This window comes from Crotalus tigris, unplaced genomic scaffold (genome assembly GCF_016545835.1).
Source record: "Crotalus tigris isolate CLP2741 ecotype Arizona unplaced genomic scaffold, ASM1654583v1 scf7180000023625.2024221, whole genome shotgun sequence".
Lineage (NCBI taxonomy): Eukaryota > Metazoa > Chordata > Lepidosauria > Squamata > Viperidae > Crotalus > Crotalus tigris.
This window is the reverse complement of record NW_024100087.1, coordinates 106,938-122,219: the sequence shown is the minus strand read 5'-3', so window position 1 is coordinate 122,219 and position 15,282 is coordinate 106,938. Positions and strand designations below refer to the sequence as shown.

General features: G+C 39.6%; 1 protein-coding gene across 1 annotated transcript; it reads left to right on the top strand.

Annotated features, from left to right (window-relative positions):
• Window positions 1-10,286: 10,286 nt before the first annotated feature.
• Window positions 10,287-15,062, top strand: FABP2 (fatty acid binding protein 2). Its single transcript, XM_039320201.1, has 4 exons — window positions 10,287-12,002; window positions 13,606-13,778; window positions 14,024-14,131; window positions 14,792-15,062. Exons 1-4 carry the CDS (start codon window positions 11,936-11,938, stop codon window positions 14,840-14,842), a joined length of 399 nt encoding a protein of 132 aa, XP_039176135.1. The 5' UTR covers window positions 10,287-11,935; the 3' UTR covers window positions 14,843-15,062.
• Window positions 15,063-15,282: the final 220 nt, after the last annotated feature.

Sequence of the window (15,282 nt, the reverse complement as noted above, 5' to 3'; positions counted from 1 at the left end):
TCTTATGTTCTTCAATGCATGCACTTATTCTTCTGTTGGTTTGTCCGATGTATGTGGTGGGACAAGCGGTGCATGGGATTTCATATACTCCTTGATTTTCTAACTCAATTCTGTCTTTGGGGTTTCTTAGGATGGTGGATATTTTTCTGTTTGTGCAGAATGCTGTTTTGATGTTGTGTTTATGGAGGATCTTGCTGATTCTGTCTGTGGTGCCTTTTTTGTATGGGAGGAGGGCTTTGCCGTCTTGGTCTCTGTTTTGGATTTTAGTGAGGGTTTCTTTTTGGATTAGGTTTGTAATCTTATTTCTTAGGAATCCATTGGATGTTAGTACATTGGTGAGAGTGTGTAGTTCGATTTTTAGGTGTTGTTCATCAGCTAAGCGTTTTGTTCTGGAGATGAGTATCTTGGCTACGGAGTTGATCTGTGCTGGGTGGTGGTATGAGAGAGCGTGCAGATAACGGTTTGTGTGTGTTTTCTTCTGGTAGATGGTATGTCCTAGGGAGCCATTGGATTTCTTGTAGACTAAGACATCCAGGAAGGGAAGTTGGTTATTAGCTTCTGTTTCCATGGTGAACTGTATTTTGGGGTGTAGGCTGTTGAGGTGTGTGAGGAAGTTGTCCAGTTTTTGTTTCCCATGTGGCCAGATTATGAAGGTGTCGTCTACGTATCTGAGCCAGAGTTTGGGTTTGTGATCCAATTTTTCTAGAGCTTGGGTTTCAAAGTATTCCATGTAGAGGTTTGCAATGACAGGTGAGAGGGGTGATCCCATGGGTGCTCTTTCTGTTTGTTTGTATTTTTGTCCGTTATAGATGAAGTATGTGTTGGATAAGCAGTGGTTGGTCAGATCTAAGATGTGTTTGGGGGGGTTATATTTGTTTTGGATAGCTGTCAAGGCTTCTTTGATAGGCACTTGGGTGAAAAGGGATATGACATTGGAGCTCACGAGTAGGTCACTGGGCTGTAAGTTTTGTTTCTTTATGATCTCTATAAACTGGAATGAGTTTTTTACGTGTGAGGTGATGGATTCTGCATACGGCTGTAGTTGTTTGGCGAGAAATTTGGCTAGGTTTTGTAGAGGTGAGCCTATGGAGCTGACTATGGGTCTGAGTGGGGTTCCTTCTTTGTGTATCTTGGGGAGACCATAGAGTTTGGGGCATCTGGATGATTTCTCTCTGGGAATGATTCTTTGCTGGATCTCTTTGCTAATGGGGGAGGTTTTTATTTTGGATCTGGTGTTTTTTTCCAGGTAGGTGGTGGGATCTGTGTTTAGGGGTTTATATGTGGAGTCTTGGAGTAAATTGGTTAATTTGGTTTGGTAGTCAGATGTGTTCATAACCATCGTGGCGTTGCCCTTGTCTGCTGGTAGAATTATTATGCTGGTGTCTTCTTTCAGGTTACGTAGTGCTGTCTGTTCCTCTTTGGGTAAGTTGCTTTTGGGTGGCTTGCTGGTGCAGAGGATGTTGGTGATTTTGAGTCTGATTCTGTTTGCGTCGTCGGGGTTGATTTTGGTCAGGCTGGTTTCAACTCCACATATAATGGTTTCAGTGGGGATGTGTTTGGGAGCAACTGCAAAGTTGAATCCTTTGGAAAGGACATTGGTTTCGGCTTTGGTGAGGATCCTATCTGAGATGTTATGCACTGTTTGTTTCATGTGTGGCTGTGAGGGAGGAGGGGTTTGTTTCTGGCATTTGTTTCACACAAAAAGATTCCTCCTAGACCGAATTAACAAAGATCTCCTCACGCTTCACCTCAAACTCAGCAACAAGATCCACCCCGCACTTTGGGACAAATCCAAACAACTCACCATCTGGACAGCCGAAACACAGACCACCCTCAAGACAGACACACACACCAACAAACTCCGATGACTACAAGAACGCCAGAAACAAACCCCTCCTTCCTCACAGCCACACATGAAACAAAATTAAAGTGCCCTCCACGCTGTCAAGATGTTTCTTCTTCCTATATTCCTCAGAGCATTTCTCTCTTTATTCTCCGAGGAATATAGGAAGAAGAAACATCTTGACAGCGTGGAGGGCACTTTAATTTTGGGAAACAAATGACGCCTTTATGACTTGAGAACTAAAGAGAAAGGGGAGGTGGGTGGTTATGTGGATGTAAGCAAGAAGGAATTATCTAGTGCTGTAAGTGAAGTAAGAATCAGTCAGCTGGGACCCGTTACGAGGTCTATGCATAAAATGCAGGCGCGGCTAGGTTTATAAGCAGGTCTCTCAACTGGCTGGTCTATACCCTGAGGATTATGGCAGTTCCCTAGCCATCAAAAGCTTGGTTTTATTTATTAAACCATGTTGTTTTATTTCCTCGTGATCACCTTTTTATCAAAATGTATGTACCCAGGAATCGTTACTCTTCGATTTTTAATATTATTTTTAATATATATATATATATATATGTATGTATTAAAAATAGTACTAAAAATAGCGGAATGATTCCTGGGTGTATGCATGTTGAGAAATAAAATGTGATCACCAGGAAAAATAAAACATTAAAAGTTTTAAATACAAAACACTAAAAGTTTTAAATATAAAACATTAAAAGTTTTAATAAAAAGCAGACCTAGCTTTCGTCGGCTCCTGCCAACATCATCAGGGTACAAACAAATCAATGGGAGAAACATTTATAGGCAAGCCAGCACCTGCACTCGACTTCTGGACCGTGTTCAACAGGTCCTAACCGGCCAATCACTGTATCTGTACCAATCTCTACACAATTAGTTAATTTGTCCTCTTTCCCCTTATCTACATGCGTATTGGCCACTATTCCCCCACCTCTCCACATCCGTGATTCGGGAGGGCATTTGGTCTTTCTCCAATCCAGCAAGCAATCATCATGGAGTTGTTCCCCCCTCTCCTCTTCCTTGAAACATTCGATACAAAAGGGTCTTTCCCCCCCCCTCCACTCTTTAAATATCCATCATCGTCATTCTCATACTTTCTACACTGAGGTTCCATTGCAAATATCCTGCACGCACTCTGGCTGCTTGATTCCCTTTTGCACTCCGTCTTTCTAACATTCACACTACCACAATCCTTTACAGCACCCACCCCCTTCCTTCCTACGATGTTTCCTAACCCAGTCCGGGGACTGATCTGTGATTCTTGCTGTCCGCTGAACGAAGCGGTGGGCATTCCTCGGGGTGGTCATTTCCACACTTGATCTGGTTGATGCTTTTAGCCCTTCCCCTCCATTGGTTTCAGTGTGGGATCCGGTCTAACGGCTGTGTTTTCATCTTTCTTCATCCACTGCGCTATTGTTTGAGAGCGCGTAGCCACTCCTGAAGCAGGAAACTCGCAAATGCTCTCCTCCCATGTGATTGCAGGGGGCATGGCTCTCTTTGGACGCAGGGAATAACACAGGGGATCCAAATCGTGCATCGTCCTCCCTCTATCTTGTGGAGTTTCCACAGTTTCACGTGGGCGCGAATCTATCCCCGATGGGCAGGCGAGGGAGTCGGTAGTGGCGGAGGCTTCCACAGGACTGGAGGGAGCATCTAAGTCGATGGGGGTCAAATCTTTGAAGTTGATGGATTTCTTCATATGTAGTGAATGTGTCTCTGTCCTCGCAGTCGGGAGGGTCTCTAATCGTTGATTGTTATTTTCCCGGATATCGATTCTTTGAGGTGAAGGAATGGAACTACCACTATTGAATTGTCTATCCCATGGTGGTCAGGTGCGAGCTTCCCACGCCCTCAATGCTAAATGTGCAGGGCATAGGTCTATGTGGCGGTTGATAGATCCTTCACAAGAGAGCCAGGCCTCCTTTAATAGCCTGCCACTCTTTGTGGTGTCATTAGCCACCACCTTCACCCCATCGAAATCAAACCTATGGCCAGACTCCATCATGTGTGTAAAAATTTGGGAGTATTGATCCCCTCTTTTTATGGCCAGTTCTGCTCTTGGATCCTTGTTTTAACCCTCTTAGAGGTCTCACCCACATAATTACTGGGGCAGTTATTACAATTAATTTTGTATACCACCCCAGATTTCTCCACTGTGGGGAGCGGATCGTTGGATCTCATAATACAAGAGCGCAGCATCCGGTGAGGTTTGTGTGCCGCCCTAACATTATAGGGTGCCAACAACCTAGCAGTGGCTTCCGAGACATTGTTAACATAAGGGAGGGTGACACGTGTTGTCTGAGACGGTAAAACCCCCATCTGTAAACCGTTAGGGGGTCTGGACAGAGCACCATGGCATTTGATGAATTTAGTGGGATACCCGTTATGCCTGCAGATGTGGAAGAGATGTTGCCTTTCTTCCACTCTGGCTTTGGCTGTATTGCACTGGGAGTCCACTCTTTTAAAGAGTGTCCTAATGCAGCTGACTTTGTGGGCCACCAGATGATTGCTATGATAATGTAAGACCCTATCAGTGTGTGTGGGTTTACAGTAGACCTTGGTCGTCAGGGTTCCATCAGGTTGGCGGTGGATTAAAACATCCAAGAACGCCAACCTACCCTGGTGTTCTTCCTCCGTAAACTGTATACCCGCACACACTGAATTGAGTGTGCCCACAAAGTCAGTTTTCTGACTCCTCTTAATGATGACAAAAGCGTTGTCCACGTAGCGGGCCCAGAACTTGGGGCGATACTGGGCCATCGCCACGTGCTCTAATTGCTGCAAAACAGCCTCAGCTATAATGCTCGAAATTGGGGATCTCATATGTGATGCCCTGAAATGTAAAGTAGGTTTTTAAGCACAATCCCAAAAGATCCACAAGGTCACTAGGGCGGAGGGAATCCTGGTGCTGTCCTAATCCCCTGAGATGAAGAAGGTCTTTGATTGTCTTAACAGCTAATTCCTGTGGGATAGAGGTGAAGAGGGAGACTACGTCAAAAGACACCATCACCTCATCATCATCTATCCTCAGGTTCTTAATTTTATCCAAGAAATCCTCCACAGACCTGACGGTGGTATGGCTATCATTGACCAAATGGCCAATACGATGACTTAGCCATTTGGCTAAGCCTGAAATTGGGGTGTTCCTAAATGAAACAATAGGTTGAAGTGGAACACCCTCCTTGTGGACTTTGGGCAGCCCATAAAACCTAGCTACCGCCGTATCACTAGGGCGTATTCTCGTAAGAGTATCCTCATCTATTCTCTTACTACGCTTAAGGGCATTGAGCAATTTGTTAATACGGTTTTTAAGGGTCACCATGGGGTCCCCACTTATGACCCTATAAGCCGTTGCATCCTCAAGTAGCTCCAACGCCTTGCTGACATAGTGTGCTCTATCCATGACAACCATGGCCCTCCCTTTATCAGCTGGTAATATGAGGGTGGCATCGTCCTCTTTGAGTTGGGCCATGGCCTCCAACTCTTTTTTTGATAGAGTCTGGTGGTGCCTATGATTTATGATGAGCCCCGTCACCTGATGTCTAATGGAGTCTTTGACATCCTCTCCCACTTCGATGTGGTGTAAGGTGGGCTCTAACGCTGCTATAAAATCCAGTGCGTGAGCGTCCATCAAGTGGCACCCTGCATCCCGTTGCAGCAAGGTGAGCTGGGCTTGAGTCAGTACTTTGGTAGACAGATTATAGACCAGTCTATCAGGTGGATTATCCTTATGAGATCTTCGTAGTCCCTCAGTTCTACTCCGGAACTTATTAGTAGCACATTGGCTCACATTCTTGGTAACCCAATGGATATGCTGGTCTAATCTCTGGAAATGCTGATTCATGAGCTCCGCACAGAGGTTGGCTGTGCTCTGATTGGTAGGGGGAGTGTTCTGTTTGGGTGGGGGCTTTGTTGTGCTCAGGTTAATCTGAGTTGCAGGGATGTGAGATGGTGAGCAACTCCCCCTACCAATCAGAGCACAGCCAACCCCCCATCCAATCAGAGCACAGCCAAGCTCCTAACCAATCAGAACACACCTCCATCCAATCAGAACACAGCCAAGCTCTCATCCAATCAGTTCATACCCCCCACTGGCAGTTAAAAGGAAGAAACAGCTACGATCACACATTGCTCCTAGAAGCACGAAGCCGAAAACACCAGCCTGAAGATGACGAATGAGACTTTGTCGAAACATCGCCAAGACATTTCCAATTTGACGCAGAAGAAAACCCGAATAACCAAAGATTATATATATTAACCAAAGATTATATATATATATATATATATATATATATATATATATATATATATATATATATATATATATAGTAAAAATATGACTCTTGGGAATATCCATATTATTAAAACAGTGATCACCAAGAGAATGCTTTAAGAGAATAAAATTTAATTAATCAACCAAGCTTTCGTCAAAATACATTTGACATCGTCAGGGTTAAAAAGCAAGTATAGGAAGTAGACTTATATACCGTTATCAAGCATCCCGTTATCAAGTATCTGCTTCCGGCTCTTATAGCGTGTCATAGGCCCTATTAACCCTGGGCCATCAAGGAGTATATATAGGTGATTTTAATAGTCATCATACTGACATCATACAACAATAATGAGAATGGGAAAATATTAGCAAACTGGACGGAGCAAAATGAGTTTCACCTAGCTTCTGATGCCAAAGATTTGAAAATCTTCTGTTCTGCAAGGTGGCAAAGTGAAACAAACACAGATCTTTGCCTAGTAACCAGTGATAGAATTCACTAGTTCCCACCAGTTCGGTAGAACTTGTAGCTCATTTTTTGTTGCCCTGGCCCAGAATGGACTTCTGGAAGCGGCATCCACACAGAGAACCAGTTGTTCACATATCTGAATACCACCACTGCTAGTAACCATAGTGTTATGGTTCCGATAGACAGAGACAAATAAAGCGGAACTCCGAGGCTTGCAAATTCCTCAAAGAACATTTTTACTGATACAAAGTATTGGCACTTCAAAAGTGAAATCAAGTCTGAAGAGATGCATAACAATTCCCCAATACAAAGTTAAAAAATCTCACCCCTAAGGCTATGCAAGCAACTACGTTTTCCCATACAGCTTGTTTTCATGAAACGCCCAGCCCGCTGTTTTGGGAGCAGCTGATGACTGTGGTTCCCATAAGAGAAAGTCCGAGAGACAGAGTATGTTTTATCTAGCGCAACACCTGGCAACCCCCCTTCCTCTGCGCTATGTGTCAACTAGAAATGAGAAGGAAAAAATGGCTGCAGCCATGCTCATTCTAAATTTGAAACATAGACAACTTGAAAATCCCCCGTTCCCCACTATACAAGGAAAGTCCAACTGAGATTCTTGAATACTCAACACAGAACAGTCATATTTAATTCTGGGACTACAATTACTTCTCATAAGATCAACCAGATACCATAATATATCTCATGGGTACAGAAAATAATACACTCCTTTTTGGAACCACACCACAGAAAATGTATATAATGAATACCGAAGAAATACAATGTTCCATTAACAACAAGCATAAAGAAATATGGATAGAAATAACTGAAAAACTTCACCCATAGATGCTGGAAAGTCTAGTCCTTATTATGAAAACTGGGAGCAGCTATTATGAAAACTGGGAGCAATTCTTATTCAGAAAACCCAAATATCATCATCTCAGATAGCTTTATACATAAAGAATCGTGCAGAAAATATTTCTTTAGATCCAAACTTTGAAAAAGAGATAAAACAACAAACAAGTAAATTAAATGAACAAATTATAGAAAACTCACTTCTTTCTTTGACATTATCAGAAAATGAGAATAAAAACCCTCAAAGTATGGAAGGCTACTGGGCCTGATGAGATGTTCCCAGAGTTTATTAAACATTTAGGACCACATGCTAGATGATGGCTACAATAATTTTATCTAGATGCTTTGAACACTGGAAAAATCCCCAGTCAATTCAAGATATCCCAAAACCTTGCCATCCTAGAACCCGGAAAACCACATGATGATCCAGCAAGCTACTATCCATAGCTTTATTATAGCATTTGCTATAAACCTCTGGAACAATTACTTTATAACAGAATATACCAACTTGTTGATAGAGTTGTCCCTTCTTTCCAGGCTGGGTTCCACACCAAGAGAAGCTGCTGCAAACAATTTCTGGCTCTTACTTCATTTATCGAAGCACTTTCCAAAAAGGACTAAAAGCTTCTGTGGTTTTTATTGATCTGACTGCAGTGTATGATACATTGTGGTTTGATGGTTTGATGATCAACCTGAAGAAAATTATTCCATGTCTTAAAATAACAAGACTTCTGGAGAACATGTTAAAAAAAACAACCAATATTTTAAGATCACTGTAGGAAGCATCACTAATAAATTCTTTTCCATTAAGAAAGGCTTGCCACAAGGATCAGTTCTATCCCCACTCCGATTTAATCTATATATTAGAGATTTACCAGAAACCAACTCTGAAAAGTTTTGTTATGATACGATGCAGAGCTATTCAAACCAAATATTTTGAGGAAGGAAAGAGGAAGTAAGATTATAAGCACAGTCATTGTTTAACAAAAATGCCAGCCCCAATTGTGGTCACTAAATGAGGTCTACATTTAATAATAATGATGATGATGATGATGATGGAAGGGACCTTGGAGGTCATCTAGTCCAACCCCCTGCTCAGGCAGGAAACCCTATACCATTTCAGACAAATGGCTGTCCATTCTCTTCTTAAAAACTTCCAGTGTTGGAGCATTCACCACTTCTGGAGGCAGGTTGTTCCACTGGTTAATTGTTCTAACTGTCAGGAAGTTTCTCCTTAGTTCTAGATTGCTTCTCTCCTTGATTAGTTTCCATCCGTTGCTTCTTGTCCTGCCTTCAGGCGCTTTGGAGAATAGCTTGACTCCCTCTTCTTTGTGGCAGCCCTGAGATATTGGAACACTGCTATCATGTCCCCCCTCGTCCTTCTCTTCGTTAAACTAGACATACCCAATTCCAGCAACTGTTCCTTATATGTTTTAGCCTCCAGTCCCCTAATCATCTTTGTTGCTCTTCTCTGTACTCTTTCTAGAGTCTCAACATCTTTTTTACATCGTGGTGACCAAAGCTGGATGCAGTATTCCAAGTGTGGCCTTACCAAGGCATTGAAGAGTGGTATTAATACTTCACGTGATCTTGATTCTATCCCTCTGTTAATGCAGCCTAGCACTGTGTTGGCCTTTTTGGCAGCTGCAGCACACTGCTGGCTCATATTTAAATGATTGTCCACTAAGACTCCGAGGTCCCTCTCACAGTTACTACTATTGAGCAAGGTACCCCTATACTATACCTGTACATTTGGTTTCTCTTGCCTAAATGTAGAACCTTACTTTTTTCACTATTGAATTTCATTTTGTTAGATAGCGCCCAGTGTTCAAGTCTGTCCAGATCCTCCTGTATCCTAAGCCTGTCTTCTGGAGTGTTGGTTATTCCTGCCAGCTTGTGTCATCTGCAAATTTGATGATTTCCCCATCTATTCCCTCGTCCAAATTGTTGAAGATGTTGAAGAGCACTGGGCCCAGAACAGAGCCCTGGGGCACCCCACTACACACTTCCCACCATGTAGATGCGGTTCCATTGAGGACCACACGCTGAGTACGGCCGGTCAGCCAGCTACGGATCCATCTGGTGGTGATGCTGTCTAACCCACATTTTTTTATGTTATCAAGTAGTAGGTTGTGATCTACTTTATCAAATGACTTACTGAAGTCCAAGTAAATTATATCCACAGCATTTCTCTGATCCACTAATTTTGTCACTTGGTTAAAGAATGCAATAAGATTTGTCTGGCATGATCTGTTTTTGACAAATCCATGTTGGCTTTTAGTAATGACTTTGTTTGCCTGTAGGTGTTCGTTGATTCGTTGTTTGATTATCTTTTCCAGAATCTCCCCAGGTATTGAGGTCAGGCTGATTGGTCTGTAATTTCCTGGGTCCATTTTTTTTTCCTTTTTTGAAGATGGGAACTACATCAGCTCTTTTCCAGTCCTCCAGTAGTTCCCCAGGATCTTTGAAAAATATAGTTCAATGGTTCTGAGATCACATCTGCCAGTTCCTTGAGAGCCCTGGGGTGTAATCCATCTCTTCCTGGCGATTTGAACTTGTCTAGGGTGGACAGGTGCTCACTTACCGTTTTCTTGCCTATCTTAACTTGTGTTTCTATTCTGTTTTTTATGGCACTATTTTTGGTAGGTTGGTCTGTTTTTTCCCTTTGTATAAAGACAGATGCAAAAAACGAGTTAAACAGTTCTGCTTTCTCCCTGTTGCTTGTCACCTTCTTGCCACTTTCCCCCACTAATGGACCAATCATTTCCTTCACTTTTTTCTTGTTTTTTACTTGTTGAAAGAAGCTTTTTTTTGTTATTTTTGACTTTGGTCGCAAGCCTTAGTTCATTTTGAGCCTTGGCTTTCCTTACTTCATCTTTGCAGGCTTGGGATATTTGCAGATATTTACTACAGGACATGGTTTGATATGCTATCTATTTTACCTACATTCTAAAGCATTTTAAAAATTTAAAGATTTTGTGTTAAAACATGCTGGCTGAGGAATTCTGAGTGTTGAAGTCCACAAATCTTAAAAATGCTGAGGCTGGAGACCCCTAAATTATTGCTTCCCTTTCATTCTATTGTCTGCATTTTATTCTCCAGGAGACTTTCTTAGTACTCTAGAACACTTTCAAGTAAATGGAGGACTGTTGGTTTGTTTGAACCAGTCATAAAATTACCTGTTGATATAATACACAATTGCAAAATCATTACAAATTATTGATATGCTCTCCAGGGGTTGCATTGACAATTCTGGCCATGACAATAGTTGTATCAAGAGACTTTGTAGAAAAAAAGTCCTTCATTTATATCATGATCCCAAACTGCTTATCTAACATAATTGATTGCTACATAGTGAAGACCTTATCTTATCTGTGATAAGTTGTGAATTGTAGCTGAAAGGTACCTAAGTCCAGTCAGACAATTTGAACAGACATCTGAACAGCCCTGGGCCATACATTTATGTAGCCTAAATATAATCACCAGCCTTCATCTCAGATTTGTGGAGTAATGTTAAATTTGCAGCAATAACAGGGAATTAAGAGGAATTAGAGCCTCTATTCCCACTCTTCTCCAACTATCTACATAGATATTGTTGTTTGCATTTCTTAGGTTCTAACTCCAAAAATTCTTGAAATATGATTCTTCAAACAAGATGCTCAGCTATTCCACTACTGTTTAGATTAAAATATTAAATAGATCTATGAAATAGGATTATTATGTTGTTATTATGGATTCAGTCTTAAGGTAGGAGCTGGGGGGGGGCTTATGAAAACATACGTTCGTGCAAAGAATACATTATTTCTCAGCTCCGTTTGATTGGCTTTCTACATTAAAATCACTTTCTGCCGTAGACCTATCTCCTACATTTCAGAACAGAAAAGTAAGTCTCACATGGTTAGAGTTAAAGGAAATTATAATCAATTGTTTCCAGAGTACATTGTCTCCCATTTTTAAAATATCTTTAGCTTACTCAATGGAGCAGCTTCCAAAGAGAACATATGTTTAAAAGGAAATGATGGGTTGTCCTTGCTTGAGCAGTTATCAGGAATAAGAAGCATGACAAAATGTAACAGTACAGTAGGGTTGCTGCTTAAAATAAGTGTTGCTTCATTTAAACAGAGCACCGCTTTTATTTTCATTTTTTCTCGTTACCAGTAATCATCTAAGCTTTTTTTTCTGTTGTCCATCCTATTTAGAGGGAAAAAGAGAACTTAGTAATCACAACTCTACCAAAGAATAGAGGCAATATTTTTAAGAGATAGAATTAAATATAATAGATTTATTCTAATTATATTTAATTGAACACATTGTAGTGATTTAATCGTATAGGGTCACCTGACTAATTGTACTTTAGTCAGCCACATCAGTGTATGAATTGCTTTCAAGATAAGTAAAGATATAAATCACTCCTTCAGAAAGTTTTACTCTAGACTGGATAGGAAACCTTTTTTAGTTCTACGTTTTTTTGTAATAGCTAGCAACCATGGCATTTGATGGTACCTGGAAAGTAGAGAAGAGTGAAAACTATGAAAAGTTCATGGAAGTAATGGGTAAGATCTGCATTTCCTTGATTCTTAAGAAAAACAAATTACTGATGCAATTCAAGACATTTGCTGGAATTCTTCCTGGAATTCTTTATTGTCCACTATTAATCACTGGACTTTCATTCTAGTTTTTTTTTTAATTCTCTTTCCCTCAAAACTTACTGGTAAACCTACATACTTGCAGGTTTGTATATTTCTTTCTGTTATGAACAGAAATGTTAACAAATGTTTTTTTCTTCATGACTACGGAAGGGCTTAAACCAAAGTCCACAAGGCATCCCCCTTGTCTTTTTCTATGTTGACTCTTCAAATCTTGGAGATTTGATTTTCCTGCTTCCAAATATATCGAATTCCAATCCCTACTTTCTTGTACAAGTTGACTCTATAAGAATTTGCTTTCTTTCTTTTTCTCTATATTTAATTTATAGTCATTCTGCTGTTATAGGTCAGAAGTCATTGCTGACTTCTACTTTCTCAAAAACTAGCTTCCTCAAACTCTTAGAATCTGGCTTCCTGAGACTCTCAGAATCTAACCTCAGTGGCTTTGGTTTCTACAAAATCTAATCTTAAAAAAATCTTGTGATCTCTTAAAGATCAACTGCACCCCCAGGGACCATTGTCAAAAAGTTTAGGATCCTGGCAATAGTAGACCATAAAATCAAACAATGAAAGCATTAGTTTATTTACTGAGTTTCAATAATCAATTCCTGCTCACATACCATCTACAGCCTGGGTAGCTTCTGCTCTGGTACCTGGGGAAGACGATATGCAGCAGATGGAGATCAGAGTCCAAAATCTTCCAGCAAGATTTTTTATTCCATCCTCTATTTGTAACATTCTCTTTACTGTTGTCTCAAATATAATTTCACAGATTCTCCTTCAGGTCCATATTTTAATGGAATTAATTATTATTTATTTTTGTATATGCTATTTCCCATTCTAGAAGACTCTAGAATGATTGGTTTTCTATTGTTACTAAATAGTATTTGTGTTCCCTGCAGTTGCACTAATTTCAAGTTTACCCTTGGTACTTGCCTTCGGCTTTTTATTACAAAAGTAGACTAAATACTGTATAACTCTATGCAATTTTAATTAATTCTGCATCCAAAGCTTCCTCTTCTCCTTTTTTGTAATGACATTATTTTCCAGTTCAGAAATATGAGATCATGTATATTTAGCTGATCTGAGCAATTTGACCTTTGACAACAATCTGGCTTCTCTTTAGATAAAAAGGATCTGACAATTGTTTAGTGGGGGTTGAACTTCTGTGCTTACACATATATTGAACATATATTATTTGACTTGGGGTTAGTCTGCTTTGTGAACTCAGCCACTGGGAGATATGGAAAAGAGAACATTAGTAGTCTGAGATGTACATCATGTATAATTCCACATTGACTAAACAACCCTAAGAAACCATAAGCAGATCCTGGTAAACTGGTTGTATTTGCCCTTAAAACCAAAACCTAGACAAACAAGAATTACAGAGGACAGACTCAAATTGTCCAACTCTAGCCACTGTATTTAGACAATTTATCTAAAAACAAATATTTAAAAATAAAAATCTGTCTGCTTTGCAACTGACTTACATTCATCTTAACTTTCATAGGTATTAATTTAGTGAAGAGGAAGCTTGGAGCCCATGACAACCTAAAACTCACAATCAAACAAGAGGGAAATAAATTTATCGTTCAAGAAAACAGCAATTTCCGCAGCATAGAGATAGTGTTCACTTTGGGAGTGAATTTTGACTACAGTTTAGCTGATGGAACTGAACTCAATGTAAGAAAACTTTTTTTTCTTAGAATCATAGAGTTTTGCTGTTGATGTGGGCTACTATAACCCACCTCAGTTACTGTTCTCAAGGACAAATATTCCCAGTTTCTCCAACCTTTTCTCACAGGACTTAGTTTCTGATCCCCACACCCACTTTAGTTATAACCAGCTACGAATATGTTCAACCACATCAAAAATCTTCCTTCCTCTCTCTTTCCCCTCCTTCCTTGTATGCATGCTGTGTACTGTAGGGGTCCTGGGACTTGCAAGGAACCCAAGTGATAGGTGCATTCAACCGGAAAGATAACGGAAAGAAACTTGAAGCACTGCGGGAAATTGTAGGAGATGAAATGATTCAGGTAAGTATATCATAAATATTTTTATATATAGCAATCAACAATAGAAAATCATATTTTCTTAATAAGGAACTGAAAAGATATAACAAAGAAAACGTTATTAAGTATTAACTTGCAGTTATAAGAAATTGTTGAGAAGCCAGTTATGAAGCTGAAGCAAAAAAAAAAAAAAAGAAAATCAGATTACAACCTAAGAAAACAATCTCTTCTAAAATTCAAAACATGAAAAACCATTTTTAAAATGTTTGATAATATATTAATCATAAGTGGGGCCTTGCCATGAACCCTGGCCCCATGTAGTGCTCCTTGCAGGATTTCATTTCACAATTTGATTTTGCCTATGTTCGCTTTTTCCAATAGTCTTATCTCTGCCTGCTTGCTAATATGTGTCCTACTGCAATAAACAATTTCTGGATCCAGCCATAAATGTTTCTTGGGTTTTATTGTAGCTCAGCGTAGGAATGAATTTCTTAACTTCTGACACAATTTAATTAATTATTCCAGGATTATTGATTTTAATATATTTATGTCACCTTAAAAAAGGCTGGTTTCTGGAATATAGATTGAAACTATTCCTGGGAAAATAAGCACTGTAAATCCAGAGAAATATTGCTGGTATTCTGACCTGTTTTATTTATTATTATTTTTAAAAAATATTTTCAGACTTACACCTACGAAGGAGTAGTAGCCAAAAGATTCTTCAAGAAAGCATAAACAACTATTGCTGAAGACTGAAAACCAATGGAAGACCACTTGTGTATTCTTTACAACATTTTCTTAACCAAATAAAAGTAGCAAAGTACTAATATTCGCTTAAGATGTATGTATCTTTTATGTACCATGACTATTTAGCTAAATGTTGCTGCTGAGTACAAATCTAAAATTTGCTTTTTATAAATGGAAAAAATAAACCTTATTTCTATTCTATATTCTAGAAGACACTGTCTTTCATTGTTGTTGTGACTAAGTCTGGATGATCGCTTATTTAACTGAATATTTAATATAAATTATCACTCCTTTATAAAACACTTATAAAATTACTAGTCTGATCCAAATACCATACAAATATGTTAATTTTTTCAAATTCACCTAGTTCTATTTTTTTTAATTTGGCACATTCCCTCATTAGTTTTTATTTTTGTGATTTCTTAAAA